This window comes from Belonocnema kinseyi, chromosome 6, assembly GCF_010883055.1.
Source record: "Belonocnema kinseyi isolate 2016_QV_RU_SX_M_011 chromosome 6, B_treatae_v1, whole genome shotgun sequence".
Classification (NCBI taxonomy): domain Eukaryota; kingdom Metazoa; phylum Arthropoda; class Insecta; order Hymenoptera; family Cynipidae; genus Belonocnema; species Belonocnema kinseyi.
Genome location: NC_046662.1, coordinates 64693202 through 64712844, shown reverse-complemented (window position 1 = coordinate 64712844; position 19643 = coordinate 64693202). Strand labels below are relative to the sequence as shown.

General features: G+C 24.0%; 2 protein-coding genes across 2 annotated transcripts in view; one reads left to right on the top strand and one right to left on the bottom strand.

Annotated features, from left to right (window-relative positions):
• LOC117174554 (mitochondrial tRNA-specific 2-thiouridylase 1) overlaps positions 1-14722 on the top strand; it is a 19777-nt gene extending 5055 nt beyond the window's left edge. Inside the window, exons 5-7 of the mRNA XM_033363760.1 lie at positions 6222-6389; positions 8941-9168; positions 14484-14722. Of these exons, the coding sequence (XP_033219651.1) occupies positions 6222-6389; positions 8941-9168; positions 14484-14630 (543 nt within the window). The 3' untranslated portion in view covers positions 14631-14722. The remainder of the gene's footprint in view (positions 1-6221; positions 6390-8940; positions 9169-14483) is intronic.
• Positions 14723-18800: 4078 nt separating this feature from the next.
• LOC117174658 (cytochrome b-c1 complex subunit 9) lies at positions 18801-19595 on the bottom strand. Its single transcript, XM_033363944.1, has 3 exons — positions 19484-19595; positions 19261-19407; positions 18801-18921 (listed from the first exon to the last, which is right to left on the bottom strand). The coding sequence occupies exons 2-3, from the start codon at positions 19399-19401 to the stop codon at positions 18883-18885; spliced, it is 180 nt and encodes a 59-aa protein (XP_033219835.1). The 5' UTR covers positions 19402-19407; positions 19484-19595; the 3' UTR covers positions 18801-18882.
• Positions 19596-19643: the final 48 nt, after the last annotated feature.

Here is a 19643-nt window from a genome sequence, read left to right as displayed (position 1 = left end):
CTTATCTAAAATTATGATAGGAAATTCATTATAGGCCTATAATGATTTTTCTATGATTAATTTCTTATCATTTTTTCGCTATTCTTCCCCAAATAATTATAGAAAATCATTTTAAGAAAATCAGTATTGAAATAATTAATGTTAAAGTATTTGAATGAAGTGATTCAAAGAAAGAGAAATTAGAATAGAATGATTGATTTATTTATTTAATTAAGATAGGATTACAAATTATTTCAAGGAATTTCTACTGATTTCAACCATTTTAAGGGCTATCTGGAGATGATTTCAAAGAATTTTATAGAATTTCCAATGATCTTAAGGGAATTTCTAAAGAACTTTGGAAAATACATTCAATTTCAAAGGATTCCTAGCGATTACTGAAGTTTTTTTCTGAAATTTCAAACCACTAATTTCTTTGTGAAATTATAAAGGGATCCTCCAAAAATAATGTTCGACTCTAAACCAAGTAGTGGAATTTTCTATAAAAAAAATGAATTTTTAACAAAAAAAGTAATAGTTGATTTTTTAACCCAGAAAAAATGTCACTTTAAATCAAATTTACTTATTTTTAAATGTATACATATTTAATCTTTTTTTTCTATATTTTCCATTAAACAGTTTGAACAGTGGATGTGATATTCGTCCGGATTTGATTGAGGAGAATTAATTTTTAATTTAAAAAAAAAATTGTATACAAAACAGTTTAATTTGGCAACAAATAGTTAATTTGTATATCAATCTATTGAATTAAAAAAATTAATTTGGAAGCAAAGAAAAACGAATTTCCAACTAAAATTGTTTATCTTCAACCAAGAAAATGAACATTTAAGAAAGTAGTTTAACTTTCAACCTAAAAGTTAAATTTTCAACTTCGAAAGATGAATTTTCAACCAAGATGATTAATTTTGTACCGAATAGTTAAATTTTATACCAAATTATTGAATTTTTAAGTCAAAAAAAGGCAAATTTTGTGTAAAGCAGTTTAATTTTCAACTCGAATATGAATTATCAAATTTTGAATAAAAAAAAGAAGATGAGTTTTCTATAAAACAGTTTAATTTTCAGCCTGAGAGTATGAGTTATAAACAAAAAAGGTAATTTACATTTCATCGGTTTTATTTTATACAATTTCAATTTGCAGTTAAAAATTCATTTAAAACCTTTTAACTTTTTGGTTAGAAAGTCCCTTTCTAACCAAAAAAGACCTGTTTTTAACGAAATACATCAATTTTCAACCAGATATTTTTATTTTCTAGCTGAAAATACTACTTTTCTTTAAAATAGTTGAATTCTCAATCCGAAAATGTGAATTTTCAATAAAAAAAGTTCATTTTTAACCGAAACTAATTAAGTTTTAACCTGAAAGTTGCATTTTTAATAGACAAAGATGAAATTTCGATAGAGAGACTAATTTTCAAACCAAAAAGATGAATGTATAAGAAAATAGTTGAATTTCCAATTAAAAAAAAATGGTTAGTCATGAAAGAAAGAAAATTTAAGTGAAAAGAATGAAATTTCAAGTCAAAAAGATGAATTTTCACATAAGCAGTTGAATTTTTCATCAGAAAGTATAACAGAAAATAGTGAATTTTCAAACTAAAATATTAGGATTTTTTTATTGGGTTACATTAATTCAGTTTCCATTTAAGTTGGAAAATGAGAAAAAGGGAAAACACTGTGAAACCAGTGACAAATAAATAGGAATTTTGATAGACCTAATAATAACATTTTAAAAATTGAATTTCGTTTCTAATTATTATTTTTAAAGCTTCCAATCAGAAATAATATAATTTTCAACGTTTTTAGAATGAATAAACTTTAAAGTTTTATAATATTTAAAATTGTTCAATTTATACCGATGAAAATGACAGTGACTCATTTTTTAATAACAGAATATATTCAGTCACTTTGAATGTCATTTGATAGTACATTATATCATACCTCTTAATAATTTTGATCATCTTTAAAATATCTATAATTTTTATTGAAAATTATTGTTTTGAATGCGTAATTTGTTATTATTTTAGTTTTTGCGGCCTCGAAACTAAAGCTGTTGAGTTTCAAAAGTTTAAATTCGTAAATATTTCTTCTGAAATTCCTCAATTTTTAAACCATCAATCAGGAACGTTATTAATTTTCTAATGTTCAATTTTTTATGTAAGTTTTGTTACCCAGATAAAGCTAGTTTGAAATGAATCTGGTTTAAATTTAAATGAATTAAAATTTTATTTTCCTAATTCTTTTTTTAAATTCACTACATTTTTATGGGCATTACATTATCTTTCAAATCTTTTGAAATCTATCGAAAAAATTGCTAAATTTTTTAGAAAATTTTCTCGAGATTTGAGCGGTATTTTTTGAGAGAACTTTAATGAATAAATTTAATTTAATTTTACTGAAAGCGTTTTAAGTGATTTCTACTTGTTCTAATGGATTATTACGATTTACAAAGATTTCAATGGATTTTAAGAAATTTCGACGAATTTCTAGAGAATATTAGGGATTCAAATCAATTTTAATTTTAAAATTTCAATGGATTTCAAAGAATTGTGTAGGGTTTTTAAATGTTTCTATTAATTTAAAAGAGTTTCACCAGATTTAAGGGATTTTATAATAGGTTGGCCGCTGGACCGGGAAACCTTGGAAAACCGGGAATTTTATGAGACCGGGGAAAACCGGGAAATGACAATGAATTTATTTTGTGACCGGGAATGTCATAAAATTTTTAGAATAAAAATGTTATTCAACTTTGATTTCAACCGGTTTTTAAATAATTTGTTAAATTTTGATTTTTTTAAATTATTATATAATTTAGTTTAGAATGCTTAATTCGAAAATATTTTACTTAACAAATTTTCCATTTTAGATTTTTAATTTTCAAGCATATATTTTAATTTAAAGAATTTTAAAATGCAGTTTTAAAGGCTTAAAAAATCAGAAATGTTTAAAATCGAAAATTTTTGTAATAAAAAACAGGGTGGCCTCCGGACCGGTATACCGGGAATTTTACGAATTTTCAGAAGAAAAATCTGCCCAAGTTCGATTTTAACAGTTTTTAAAATAATTAAAGTGCAGTCTTAAAGATTTAAACAAATCAAAATTAAAAGCATTTGAAGTGGACAATTTTTGATAAAAAACAGTTTTATTTTATCAACTGTAAATATAAATAAATAAATTGTTTTTAAAATGTATCTGTGCTCTAAGTATAGAAATCTGAACAATAATTGCTTTGACCAAACAATTCTAGATCCGTTCAATAAATAAATTTATTAATATATTATTTTTATTAATTTTTTTAGCCATTAAAAAATGTAAACGTGCGTTTTACTATTTTCAACTTAAAAATAAATCCATAATAATATAGACATAATTAAAGGTTTTTATTAAATTAAAAAAATTTGTGAGGCTAAATTATTCAATTTTTATCCAATTTATTTAGAAATTTCTTAATGTAGAAAAAGAATAAATATATAATATTCAGCAATATTTTACTGTTCATTTAAGCCGAGTAAATTGAAACCAAATATTTAAAAGAATACAATTTGATACTTAATTGTTTGGCATAGAAAGATTTGAATCTTTAGATTTTCGAGTAACTTTTAAACTTTTAGTGTTACAATTTTAATTGTTCTATTTAAAAAGTGTTTAATTTATAAGTGAAATTGTTAACTGTTAACGCACAAATAACAATTGAACACTTATGTTTTTCAGAAAATCCTGTAAATTAAAAAGAATCCTTAAAATCTTCCATAATTTTTCAAATTAAAAATTCATTTTCAATTTTCCTAAAAATCTTATGAATTGTTTGTATTCTTTTGAAGTCTTTCACAATTCTGGAAAAAATGCTACATTTTTGTTTAAAATCTCCAACAATCTACATTTTATTTTAAATTCGGCTGTAAGTATTTGAAATTATTTAAAGTTCTATATTTAATTTGAATCTTTCTTAAACCTCTAAATATCTCTTAAAATTACTCTAATATTTTTACAAATAATAAGTGTTCTATTGTTATTTATGAATTTAAATTAATTTTTTTTTAATTTTCAGGATTTTCTAAAAGTTAGAGAAAAAATTCAATTCATTTTGAAATCTATTTAAAACTTCCGAAAAAAAATTCAAAAATTATTTTGAATTTGGAAAAATTTAGAACCACTTCTAGATTTCTTAAGATTTTGAAATAAATTTTTAAAGCTATCAAAGCATGCCTAGACTATATAAAATTAAAATAATTTAAGAACTGTTAAGTTAAAAAAATTATTTTTCAATTTTTAACGTGTCTAGCTTAAAATAACTTAAAATAATATAATTTTGAACATTTTTAAAGTTCATTGCTTGATTCTTTAATTTAGACTGTTGAAAATGTTAACGTGGATTTATATTTTTGGAACTTAATCTGAATCTTCAAACTCTATAATTGATCAAAGTTCTGAATTTTGTAGTTTATTTGCATTTCGTTTAACATTATTTAATTGAAAAGTGTTACTACCTTCCATTTGGTACATGTACATTTTTGAGCATTTGAATACACAATTTTTGAATTGAAAAACTTTTAAACTTCAATTTTTAAAGTTTGTAATTCAAGGGTTCTACGTTGAATGCTTTAATTTGTTGTTTATTGTTTATTACTTTATATGGAAAAATATTTAGAATATAGATTGATTTTTAAAATTTCATTGGCCGTGAAAAATGCTTGCGAACCGGGAAATAACCGGGAATTTTTTTTCGATTAAAACGACCACCCAAATGTAGCAAGGGATTTTAATGAAATTTGAAGTGATTTTAAGAAGGGTAGATTAAAAGTACTTTAAAAGAGTAGCCACTAACCCGGGAGATTCGGGAGAACTTGGAAAAAGTCGGGAGAAAACCGGCAGAGAAATATTAAATCGGGAGATTTCTCTTAATTTATCATTCGCGCGTTTTGTAATTTTTGAAAGTTTCCTATTAGAAAGCATATCGATTTCAAATTGTTTAGAATAATTAAACTTTTATGGTTCTGAAATTTTGAACGGGAAAAATGACAGTAATTCTTTTGGCAGAAATCTAATTTTTTATTTCAAAAATCTATCCAGTCGTTTAATCTCTGAGATTTAATCTTTGAGGTCTTGAAACTAAATGTTTTCTTGAATTAATTTTTAGATTAATTCTTGAAGGATTTGAATTTAAAATTTCACAATATTGTCATTTCAAATTTTAATAATTATTCAAAATTTCACAACCATTCTGATATTAAATAATTCAATATTTCATATTAAATACCTTGATAGTTTTGAATTTATTAATTGTATGTGTAAATACAAAGCAATGTTTAGTTGAAGATTTAAGCAAATAAATAATTTCAAATTGAAAAATATTTGAATGGAAAGTTTCAAGAACGGATAATAATTCTAAAAGATGATTTGAAATTAAGAATGGAGTTTAAAATAAGAAAAGACAAAAAATTACGCTATCTGAAATTGATACGTAAATAAATTCATAATTTCGGTAACTTTAAACAGTTACAATTGAAGAGTTCAGAATTTACATGTAAGTGCTGAATTTTTCCCTTTTATAGGTTATAATTTTGCAATGAAAATTGAATTTGTTAAATTTCGGAATGTATAATTAGCGATTTAAGAATGGTACATTTTTAAGCGATTTAAATTTACTTTAAATGAAATTTTAATGGGTTTGAATATAAAAAAGTTTTAATGTCATAATTGTTTGCAATTAAATTTTTTTCAGTTCTAAATGAAGTTCGCATTCGCTGAAGTTTAAATGTTCCAGAGGAGACATTTTTCATTTTTAATGTTTCCCATTTAAAATTAATGTTTATTCAAAAAATTTTTTTGAAATAATTCAATTGATTTTTTGATTTAAGAAAAATGGGCCTAATCAGCTTTAATTTTAATTTATAATTTTTTTATGTAATAACAATTTAAAAATCTAGAATACTCAAAAACGATTCAGTAATTTGATTTTCAATAATAAATTTTTGAAACTCAATCGGTTTGAATCTAAAATTATTCAAATTTCAATTTTTAATTTACAAAATTGGAATCTTAAACTATTCATTTTTTAACATTTTTTTAACATTTTCATATTGTCCTGCTTTCGAAATTTTAAATCATTATATTTCGTAATTCTTTAATTCAAACAAAAATTCTTTAATTGCTAGTGCTTCGACTTAGAAAGCAGATAAAATGTAAAAAAGTAATTTGTAAAAATATTTTTTTGTTTCAAGTACATTCAAAACAAGCCAGGAAATTTCATAGACTATGCTAAAGGTACGATAGTGGGAAAACATGAAGGTGTCCATCATTGGACTTTAGGGCAAAGATGTAGACTTAGTGGGAATTCTGCTCCTTTAATGATATTCTACAAGAATCTTGAGACGAACGATATTTTTGTGGTAAGGCGAAATATATTAATTTTTAATCAATCTCCATAATTTCCATAATTTCAGGGATTACAGTCTGCCCCCTTTTTTCCCATATCCTTTTTCCCCCCTTTAAATTTGAAAGAAAAACCTAAAACCGTGAATTTTTACCCAATTTTCCTCCTTTTTTACAAGGTTCCGATTAACTTTTTAAGAATCATAAAACGAAATTGAAGATATTGCGAAGCCAGGCGCTTTGAAAGAGATTCTTTTTTATGAAAACAATTTCATTAATTTCTTTAAATAAATAAATTGTAGGTATTAATATTAAATTCAAATTGAAGTTCTTCAAATTCCTACTATTTCAAGTAAAAATATTGAATTTTCAACAATTTAGATGTATTTTTAACCAAATTGTTGAATTTTCAACCAAAAAATATAAATTCATGGCGGAAATTGTGATAGTTTTAACAAAAAATATTTTTATTTGAAATAAAAAAGCAGTTTATTTCATAAAAAAGGCGACTTTCAAACAAACAAAAAAAGATTTTTTGACCAAATTGTTGAATTTTTAAGACAAAAAAAATTTGATACAAAAACAGTTAATTTTGAAATAAAATTAATTTTTAAACTCAAACGAATTCTCAAATTAGTTGGCATATTTCCTACAAAATAGTTAATATTTTAAATAAAGAAGATTTTAATTTTTAATTAAAACCATTTGAACTCAAGAAACTTCTTCTAAAAGAGAATTGTTTTTTAAAAACAAAGACAAAATAATTTCAACAAAAAAGTTCGTTTTTAACTAAATATATGAATTTTCTAACCAAAAATTGGAGTTTTTAATTAAGATGATGAATCTTCTACGAATTAAAAAATATATTTTTAACAAAGTAGTTCAATTTTTAACCAAAAAGGTGACTTTTTAATGAAAAATATAATATTTGATATTTTAGCTAAAAGAGATTTTAATTTTAAATCAAAAACAGTTGAATTAATCCAAAAACGATTAATTTTGAATACAAAAATTCAATCCCCAACCAAAAAAAAATTAATTTTCAACTAAACAATTGCATTTTTTACAAAAAAATATGAAACACAATTTGAACTCAAGAAACTTCTTCTAAAAGAGAATTGTTGTTTAAAAACAAAGACAAAAGAATTTCATCAAAAAATTTCGTTTTTAACTAAACCAAAAAACTGGAGTTTTCAATTACCATGATGAATCTTCTACGAAACAAAAAATATATTTTCAACAAAGTAGTTCAATTTTTAGCCGAGTAGTTGAATTTTTAACCAAAAAGGTGACTTTTTAATGAAAAATATAATATTTGATATTTCAGCTAAAGAGATTTTAATTTAAAATTAAAAACAGTTGAATTAATCCAAAAACGATGAATTTTGAATACAACAATTCAATCCCTAACCAAAAAAGATTAATTTTGAACTAAAAAATTGCATTTTTAACAAAAAAAAATATGATATTCCAACCAAATTATTGAACTTTTAAGGCAAAGGACAAATTTTCAATCAATCAGTTGATTTTTCTACGAAAATGGTTAAATTTTTAACCCATAAAGACGAATTTTCAGTAAACTAGTTACATTTTCAACCAAAGTTTAATTCGTAAAAAACAAGAGTTTTAAAAAACGGCAGATGTTTCAACCGGACTGTTGATTTACAACCTGAAAATATGAATTTTGAACAAAAAGGTTAGTTTTCAACCCAAAGTACCGAAATTTCAACACACTAGGTACATTTTTTGCAAAAATAGTTGAATTTTCAATGAGTTTAATCATTGATATTTCAAGCAAAAAAGATTTTAACTCTTAATTAAAACTTTGAATTCATCCAAAGAAATTTCTACTAAAAGAGACGGTTTATCAATCAAAAATGAAGAATTTTCAAGAAATAATTGAATTTTGAAAAATAAAAGATATCTCAGTAAAGAGAAAAAAAATGCAACCGAATTGTTACAGTTTCTTAACGATTTTCATAACAGAAAATGTAATAGTTGATAGTTCAGCAAAAAAAAATTAATTTTAAATTAAAAACAGGTCATGTTTCAACAACAAAATTATTTTAAAATTAAAAACAGTTGAAGTCATCCAAAAACGACGAATTTTCAATAAAATAGTTGATTCCTCAACCAAAACAGATTAATTTTCAACTAAACAGTTGCATGATTAATGTTTTGTTATATTATAAACATTATATATCTAACGAAGAGATGAATTTCAAAACGAAAAAGACGATTTTTCAACGAAATAATTAAATTTTCACACAAAAATGATTTTTTATTCAAAAAAGAAAGAAAATTTCAACAAAATTCTTGAATTTTCAAAGCAAAGGGGTCAATTTTCAACAAAAGTGTTGAATCTTGAACTCGGAATTTTGAATTTGAAAGAAGAAAGTTAATTTTTTAAAAATAGGATATACAAAGTTTTTAATAATAAATGAAATCCCATTCAATTCTCCTTTTTCGGTCAAAAAAAAATTAACAATCTTTTCAAGATTTGAATATTTTAGTTTTGTTATTTATTTTATTATTTTTTAATTACTGATTCTTGTTTTTCTGGGTCAGGTAGAGGGTTCTAAGCATCCAGCCTTATACACAGATTTAGTAACAACGTCCAAAGCTCATTGGATTAATCAAGAACCTGATAAATTAAAAGATAGTAAATCTATCTTCCGTTGTGATTTTCGATTCCAACATGGAAAACCACTGGTACCTTGTTCTATATTCAAGACGAAAAGTGATAAATTAATTGTTCGCCTTTCAAAGCCTCTGAGAGCTCTTACTTCAGGCCAGGTAATTTACATAAATTCTATTATTCTTTAGTGTTTTATATTCAGATCAGGCCTCATATTGATCACACATTCGACACTGAATCTTTTTTTGAATGATGAAATTATTTTTCTATTATTGCTAAAAGAATTACACTAAAGGCTCTATAAAAAACAGGGTGCCCGTTTTAATCAAAGAAAAAATGCCCTGTTTTTTCCCAGTTCGAAAACATTGTCTACGGTCAATTAAATTTAATAATTCGAACTCTAAAGCTAGCCGTTTTTTTCATTTTAATTAATGAAAAACGGACTGCAAATTAAAACACTCAAGATGGAACTCTTAAATTTTAAACTTCTAAAATTGAAGATTAAAAGTTTTTAAATTCAAAAACTTTGTATTCAAATGCTGAACAACTTACACTAATGTAATGGAAAGTACTAACACTTTTCAATTGAACAATTTTAAATTAAAAGCATTTAAACTGAAAAATTTAGAATTTACAACTTTTATAAATTGAAGAGTTCAAAGATTTAGATTCAGTTCCAAACATATGAATCCATGTTATAACTTTCAATGCTCTAAATTTCAAAATCAAACAAATTAAAAGTTTTTTAAATGACCGCGTTTTAACCAATTTTAAACTAGAAACATTAAAACTTAAAAAATTAAAATGTTTTAAACTAAACCATTTCTACATTAGAAGTTGTATTATTTTAATTTTAAATATTTTAGAGTTTAGATATCCTTAAAATGCTTTAAAATTTTATTTCTGTCTTGAAACATTTACACGTTGTTTCAAATTTTTTCAAATTATTATTAAAAGTTGTTCATAACTTCTCAATATCTTTTAAAATCATTCAAATTTCAAATAATTTTTTAAAATAAAAAATAATTTTCAATTTTCCTAGCAATCTTAAGATATTTTTTATTCTTTTGAAGCCTTTCACAATTCTTAAAAAGCTTATAAATTTTTTGTTCAAAATCTGTAAAAATCTACATTTTGTTTTAAATTAGGGCATGGCTATTTTCACCGGAATTTCGGTTTTAAAATTATTTACATTTTTTTTAAATGAAGGCTTTTGAATTGAACCAATTAAAATTTTAATGTTGAACTCTGGAAATTCTCAAATTTTGAACGGATTTAGAATCGTTTTATCAAATCAAGTATTGTTCACTTTTTGACACTTTAAGTACAGTTTCATTTTTACAATAATTTATTTATTTATATGTACAGTTGATCAAGTAAAAAGTTTCAATTTCAAATGATTTTAATTTTCAATTATTTAAGTCTTCCAACACTGCATTTTTAAATTCTTTAAATTAAAAATGTACGCTTAAAAATAAAATTCTATAATGGAAAATTTTGTTAAGTAAAATATTTTCAAATTACGCATTATGAACTGGATGATATCGCAATTAAAGAATTTTAAGACGTTATTTTTATTATTTGGAAAATACATCTGTTCATAACCAAACAGTTGAATTTTCGAACAGAAAGATTAATTTTCCACTAAAGAAAGACGAATTTTTAAATAAATTTTATAATTTTTGAACCAAATAGTTTGAAAAATGGATATCATGTTTGTTCAAATTTAATTTGATTAATTTTTAGTTTCTATTTTATCCGTTTCTAATTTTTTTAATCTAATAGTCGAATTTTTAAACGAAACAAGATAAATTTCTAACCAAAAATGCAGAAGTTAAACTTTCATTGAGAATTAATTATTATAAAAAAAATGATTTTCTATAAAACGGTTTAATTTTGTACCAAATATTTCAATTTTCAAGCCAAAAAGACAAATTTTTGACAAATGAATTCAATTTTCCATCCGAACATATAAATATTCAATATAAAAATTAACTTTTCAGAAAGTAGTTCAAATTCCAACGAAGGAATTGAATTTTTAACGAAAAATATAGTTGAAATTTCAACAAAAAATATCAATTCTAAATAAAAAACAGTTGTATTTATTTAAAAAAAACAGTTGGATTTGACCTAAAAAGACGAATTTAAACAAAAAACTTGAATCCTCATATAAAACAGAATAATTTTCAATAAAACTGTTTGCATTTTTAAAGAAAAAGATGACTTCTCAACACAGAAGATTAGTTTTCTACCAGGATGACGAATTTTCAACAAAATACATCAATTTTCTACCAAGTCGTTAAATTTTTTACCAAAAAGGTTGATTTTTCAACACAGAAGATTTGTTTTCTTAAAAAAAAGGATGAATTTTCAACAAATGACATTTCTTTTAAACTAAAATTGTAGTTTCATTTTCAACCAAGAAGATTAATTGTTATCAAATGTATAAGTTTTCAATTAAATTGTTCAATTATTCACCAAATTGTTAAATTTTAAATCCAAAAACCTGATTTTTCAACGCAGAAGAGTTATTTTATACAAAAAAGATAAATTATCAATAAATTACATATTTTTTAATCAGATATTTAAATTTTGAACCATGAAGATTAATTTTCGAATACCAAGACAAATTTTCAACGAAATACATGAGTTTTTAACCAAATAGTTAAATTTTCTAACAAGAAGATTTATTTAATACTAGGAAAATGAAGATAAACCAAATATATACATTTTCGACTAAATAGTATAATTTTATACCAAATTGTTGAAATTTTAACAAACAAAAAAAAAAGATTTTTCTTTTATTATAGAATATTTATTTTCTATACAAAAAGATGAATTCTCAAAAAATTACATACTTTTTAATCGAACAGTCGATTTCTTAACCAAGAAGATTTATCTGCCAAAAAAGTAAGAATTCTCAACAAATTATATACATTTTCAACTAAATACTTTAAAAAATGAATATGTTGGTTCAAATTTTATTTTGTTAATTTTTAGCTTATATATTTTTTCCAAAATTTATAACTTGATATTAAAATTTTTAAACTAAAAAATATCAGTTTTCAACCAACAATGGAGTAGTTAAAGTTTCATTTACGAGAACTAATTTCCAATTAACAAAAAAAGAAACGAATTTTTTACAAAGCAGCTTAATTTTGTACCAAAATAGTTAAATTTTGTACCAAATTGTAGAATTTTGAAGCCAAAAGCACGAATTTTCAACAAAACAATTGAATTTTCAACCCGTGAATATGAATCTTCAATAAAAAAAAGAAGTTCCTAGAAAGTAGTTCAACTTTCAACCTAAAGATTAAATTTTCAGCGAAAAAAAGATTTCAATTTAAAATAAAAAACAATTTTATTTAATCAACAAAAACAAATTTTTAAAAAAATATTAGAATCCTCAAATAAAACAGATTAATTTTCAACGAAACAGTGGCATTTTTATCCAAAAAATTGGATTTTCTACAAAAAAAGTTTAATTTTCAAACCAAATAGGTGAATTTTCAACGAAAAAGTTGATTTTCAACCGAACCAGATTAATTTTTAATCAGGCAGTCGCATTTTTAACAAAAGAAAGATCGAAATTTGGCTGAAAGATATTAATTTTCAAGTAAAAAAGAGGAACGTTCAACAAAATACTTGAATTTTCAAGCCATGAAGACAAGTTTTCAACAAAATAGTTGATTTTGGAACCAGGAAGTATGACTTAAACAAAATTATTTCATTTTCAACTAAATAATTAAATTTTGAACCTAATTTTTAAAAATTTGTAAAATACTAGGCCAGGAAACTAGAAAATTTGCTTAAAAAATCAAGTTATTTTTTAATTACAAAATTTTTAATTTGGATTACACAAACTGTGTTGAAATACGCAACATTTTCAGACCCCCTACTTCTAGAAAAAATAAAATGCAATTAAAGTTATTATTAAATTTGGTTAAAAGGGTTTTTTTTTATAAAACTAGAATTTAGCATAAAAAATCGTGTAATAATTTAGAAACAATTTATTTTAAACTTAATTCCAAAATTTGTTTATTTTCACATTACACATTCTTTGTATTCTTTATTTTTATTAATATATAAATTGAATGTTTGAAAAATTTTATGACACTATTTTTTCCAATTTTTTACACTATTTGCTCTACTTTTTTTATCTCGAAACTGAGTCTGAGGCTTGTTAGATATAATTAACCAGATGAATTCTCAAAAAATGGCATACTTTTTAGCTGAATAGTCGAATTCTTAACCGAGAAGTTTAATCTTTTAAAAAAGGACTAATTCTCAACAAATTACATATTTTTTCAATTAAATAGTTGAAAAAATGAATGTGATGTTAATCCAAATTTGATTTTGTTAATTTTTAGCTTATATTTTTTCTCTCTAAAATTTGTAATATAATATTCGCATGTTTAAACTAAAAAAGATCAGTTTTGAAAACGAATTTAAACAAAAAACAGTTTAATTTTGTATCAAATAGTTAATTTTTTTACCAAATTGTAGAATTTTGAAGCCAAAAATACGAATTTTCTTAAAAGCAGTTAAATTTTCAACCCGAGAATATGAATCTTCAATACAAAAAAGATTTCAATTCAAAGAAAAAACAATTGGATTTAACCAACAAAGACAACTTTTTAACAAATTACCAAACAAATTTTATTTTCTATAAATAAGTTTAATTTTCAACCTGAAAAAGTTAATTTTCAACAAAAAAGTTTATTTTCAACCGAACTAGATTAATTTTTAATCAGGCCGTCGCATTTTTAACCAAAAAAAAAGGATCGAATTTTTGCTGAAAGAGATTAATTTTCAAATAAAAAGCGGAACGTTCAACAAAATGGTTGAATTTCCAAACCATAAAGACTAAATAATAACATTTAAAATAAATATTGAAGTTTATTTTTATTACTGATAAAATACTAGGCCAGGAAACTAGAAATTTTGCTTAAAAAATCAAGTTAATTTTTAATTGCAAACTGTTATTTTCGGATAAAATTGTAAGTTTTAATTTTTCCCATCTACTTCTAAACAAAATAAAATGTAATTAAAGTTATTATTAAATTTGGTATTAAGTGTTTTTTATAAGACTAGAATTTAGCATAAAAAATATAAATAAAAAATCGTATAATAATTTAGAAAAAATTTATTTTAGATTTAATTCAAAAAATTGTTTATTTTCACATTACGCATGCCTTCTATTCTTTATTTTCATTATTATATAAAAATGGAATGCTTGGCAAATTTTATGACACTATTTTTTCAATTGTGGACACTGTTTAAACAGTTTTTCCTAATTTTTGAGACAATTTACACTATTTTTTCTAATTGTTGACACAATTAACACTATTTTTTTCCAATTTTTGACACAATTTACACCATTTTTTAAATCTCCCAAGTGATTTTGAGGCCTGTTAGATATTAAATAACCAGATTTGTATATTTTAACTCCACGAATATTTAAAAATTTTAGTACGCTGTTTTCTACTTAAATGACGAATGCCTAGGGAGTGCTAAAATTATACATCCTGGGCCTTCTTATTTCTCTTTGAAAAAAGAAGTAACTGAAGCAGAAAGCGATGGCGAACAGGAACAACGAATCGCATCATCTTCAACGTGATGTTTTTTAAATTATAATAAAAATACTGTTATACAGTAATGATTCTTAAATTGTATATATATTAGATGAAGAAATAAATTATTATTAAAAATTACCTTGCAGTCATTAACTGTAAATTTATACAGGGTGGCCAAAAAACTTAATTATCAAATTTCTCTGACCAATTTTTCATTTCCCCTGACCATTAATATTCAATGATCAGCAGCATTCTAATTTTGTAACATTGTTAATTTAGCATTTTTTATAAACAGATTACAGCGAAGTCAGATTAAAATAAAATATTTACTTATTTTAATCAAAAATGTGACTTTTCTACCATAAAAGATGAATTTTCAATCCAACAGGATGAATTAAAAAAAAAGTTGAATTTTCCTTCCAAAAAGATGACTTTTTATCAAAATACTTAAATTTTTAACTAAATAGTCGAATTTTCAAGAAAAAAGATTAAACTTGAACCAAAAATTGTTACGGTTATAACAAAAAGATGAAATTTTCAAGATATACGATTAAATAAATATAATGTTAGTATAAATGTAAATATAAATATAAATAAAAAGTAAATATAAATTTTCACCCAAATGGTCAAATTGTTCATTAAAAAAGATTAAACGCTTCAACTAAAAATCGTTCCATTTTTTTCAAACATTTTAATTTAAAACAAAAAATTTTTCTTGACATTTCAACAACAATAAACGAGGATTTTTTTTAAAACAGCTGAATTTTCAAACTTTAAAGATTAGTTCTTAAATTTTTTCTCAATCAAAAAAGGCGAATTTTCAACAAAATAACTCAAGAAGAAAAAACCCAATAAAAACCAAAATTATTTTTCAACAATATAGTTCAATTTTTAACCAAATATATAAACAATGGTGTAATAATAAAAATAATTTAAAAAATTTACTCTGTGATATGAACCTTCATCAAAAAAATTAATAAACAAGTTTTAACTTTGACCTAACCAGATGAATTTTCAATTAAAAAAGAAAAATTTTCAAGTAAAATGTTAAATTTAAAAACAGTAATTCTTACATTTTCAGTTTAAAAAAAATTCATTTTTATCAAAGAGATGAATTATTAAGAAAAAATTTAATTTTTAATCAAGAAAGATAAACTTTTAACCAAATAGTTGATTTTTCAACAACAAAATTGATTTTTAACCAAATAGTTGCATTTACCAAAAAATATTTGAAATTTAAAGCAAGAGATTAATTTTGAACAAAATAATTTCACTCTTGGTCAAATATTTTAATTTTCAGCTTACAAACATGAATTTTCAACCAATAAGGATAATTTGTTAGCAAAAGAAATTAATTTTTAACAACAAGAAAATAATTAATTTTCAACAAAATAGACCAATTTTTAGTTAGAAAAAAAATATATTTTCGAAACAAACAAAAAATTTAACAAGAAATTTACTTTTCAGTTAAAAAAGAAAAAAGTGTTAATTTTCAACAAAACGGATAAATTTTCTACAAAAAGAGGCAGTTTTAAACAAAAAATATTAATTTTCTAAAAAATACCAATTTTCAACTAGGAAAAGATTAATTTTCAGTCAAAAATGAAAGTTTCAAAATAGTTGGACTTTATACCGAATAGGTTAATTATTAACCAATGAGATCAATTTACAATCAAAGCAATTAATCCTCAACCGGAATAATTATTTAGTTGAAAAAATTAATTTTCTATTCAGAAAGACGATTTTTATCCAGAAAGCTGAAATTGCTACTAAAACATTTGAATTTTTAAACCAAAAAGAGAAATTAAAAAAGGATGGTTGAATTTTCCACCAAGAAAAATTTTATTTTAATTTCCGATACCAAAATATAAAATTTAAACATCAAATATGAATTTTTAACAAAAATAATTTTCTACCAAATTAGTATAATTTTAAACCCAAGATGTTCAACTGAATGAAAAAATTTGAAACTAAAAATGTAATCTTTAGGACGCAAATGCAAAAAAAACTTCAAACTCGCATATTCACAATTCTATCTTTTTTTCCATCGACCAATATTATTCAAGTGCCAAATTCTTAATTTTGTAACATTTTTAAGTTAGAATCTTTCATAAACGGAATAACACAATTTCAAATAAACATGGAAAATTTTCAAATTCACTGAAAGATCTTTTCCAGGTTTTCCAGACCAAGAAGTCAAGTTTTTCAAGATGTCTTTTCGTACATTAAATAATTAATAAATAACAATTTGTTATAGATGTATTGGCCAACAATTTTAAAAGAAAAAACTCTCCACTTCGCGGGCACATTCTCATCGCTCGCTGCGCGCGCGGCTCGCAAGTTTGAGTGCGCCCATGATTGTGAATTCTCTTTTATTAAAGCTCCTTCGGCTTTAACGAACACATTCTCATCACGTATCTCGTGCTTCGCACTCGAGTTTATCCCTGAAATTTTATATCATTACCATAGATGTATATTATTATAATTTGTAACTTGAATTGGTATTAAAACAGACGAAGTTTCATTGCCCCGTTAAAAAAAATGCGCATTCTTAAAAAAAATTTGTTATTAAACGTTTAATTGCAACTTTTGTCGTTTTTCCATAAACTGAATTTTTTCATTTCAAATGTTTTCTTTATGATTTAAACTTTACACATACGGTCTACTGAGCAGCCTTACCGTTTTTTAACTTCTGAATTATGTACATGTACGCACACACATATATTTCAAATACTGTGAAAATGTTGCATGAAAAAATGTTACTTTTGGATTTTCCATTATTTTGTATACTGTCAAAATTAGAATTTTTGATTCATCAAGAAAATTCAAAAGTTGTTATGATAATCTTCTAGGGCATTTAGAAATCAAACTTTATCTTCTCTTGCCATTTTTTCATATCGTCCGTTATTTGGCTTAAATTTTTTTGGAATTTTGTAAATAACTCTTTTGTAATTCTAATAATTAAAAAAAATGTCAACAATTTTCAAAACGCACTCACTTTTAGTATTTTTATCCAAAATGTCTGACTAACGAACTTGGCATTTAGCTTAGGACACTAAAACAGTGTACCAAAAGCCAATCTAATAGATTAATTTTTTCAAAATTTATCGTGCTCACAGACAGTCATAAAGACAGACACATTCGTAAAAACCTGTTTTTCGGATTCAGGGGGTCTCAAAACGTGGACATTTGACCAAAACTGTGGGGGGGGGGGGGGGAGGTCAAATTTTACACAAATCTAATACCTTCTCTGATGAGAATGTAGACATAAATAAAAAAAAATTCTTATTTTATTTGCTAACATAAGTCGTCTTTGAAATCCTTGACATTTTTATACAATCTTGAAATTTCTGAGAAATCTTTGAGAATATTTTCCAATTTTTTAAAAATATTTCATCTTTCAATTCTTCTTAAATGTTTTGAAACCTTTTTAAATCTTTTCGATCTTCGAAATGTTTTACAATCTTTAAAATCTGGTGTACTGTATCCTTTTTCAAATCTTTTGAAAGCTGTGTGAAATTTTTGTGAAATATTTTTAAACTGGTTTAAACACATTTTTTAAATGGTTGAAATCTGAGAAATCTTTTAAGATTCAAAATCCTTTTTGAATATTTTAAAATCTTTGAAATATTTTGATCCCTTTTGAAATCTTTGGTAATCTGAGGTACACTTGAAAGCAATTCGAAATTTTCAACTAATAAATTTTATAATTGTAAATTGAATATCACAAAAAAAATGTATATTCTAACATCCTAAATTAGCGGAGACGAAATTATAAACTTATAGCATTATTTACAATATTAGTCTGTTCATTGCAACCTATAAAATAATTGGTTGAGTCTACAAAAAATGCCTAGAAATCTTTTTTATTCTATAATGAGTAAAAGATAAATTATATCTTGATAAATAAAAAAAATTTTCAATACCAAAATTTCTTCTAAACGAGATTTTTCTTTTGCAATAGACTAAAAGATTTAAAATACTTTTCGCATTTCATTAAAATAAAACTGTTTTAAAAGGAAATAAAATATAATTCGAGGTTCCTGAAAAATTGAAGATTTTTAGGTTTTCAAAGTTAAAAAAATTCAAGGATTCCAGATTTTCAATGTCGCTGGACACCCTGATTTATATATTATATAAATCTACACATTGTTTTTAGATTTTAATTAAAATTATCTTAAAACCGGATTAAGAGAGAATTAATCAAAAAGAAATACTTATATGTCAGTTTATTTACATTGATTATAATAGTGATTCAGAAGTAAGACTAAACTTCAATCCCCTTTGGAATTTTGATTACTTCTCATATTTGTCTTTGATGTCCTTCCACAGTTTCTGTAATAAGAGAAAAAATTTCTGCGATAAAATTCCGACGAATCATAAAAAATTATCTTAAAAATTCTATAATTCGGACATTATTCAGATAATTAAACCAGATCCGATTTCTACGATTAATTTTCTAAATGCAAGATGAAAAATCAATTTTACAATGCTTTCGAGAGAATCACTAAATATGTAATTATAGAACAAGACTGCTCAAAATCTAGAAGAGACTTTGGAGTCGACTCGAGCCCGACTTTTTACTAGGTTATGTTATCTCGAAACTTCTAAATACTTTTTTTCTCTACATAAACGATTTTCAGGTTTTAAAAATAAGGTAAAAATATTACATACCCCTTTGTTCGCGTTTTCGAAAATTGAATCTGTTACAACGTCCACTGTTCGTTCGAAAACGAAACTGGCAACTACTATGGTGAGTGCGAACGTAGATGTTCGTTTAAAGATTGCATTATAAATTGCGTTGATCGCCGACATTTTTACCTTCAATAAGAACAGAGAATTATTATTTAACACAATTTTATTGATTAATAAATGGTAATAATTTTTCATAACCTACCAGTTTACGTAAACTCGCACTGACTTGCACACATGCACAAAATTTGCTCCTTCTTTGCTTCGTTCTTCTGCTAAGTCTGTGCTTCCACCATACAAAAATAAAACTTCCCTAGGACGACGGGCAATATCCCTAGAAGGACAGGAGTCAGCTGACAGCTGCT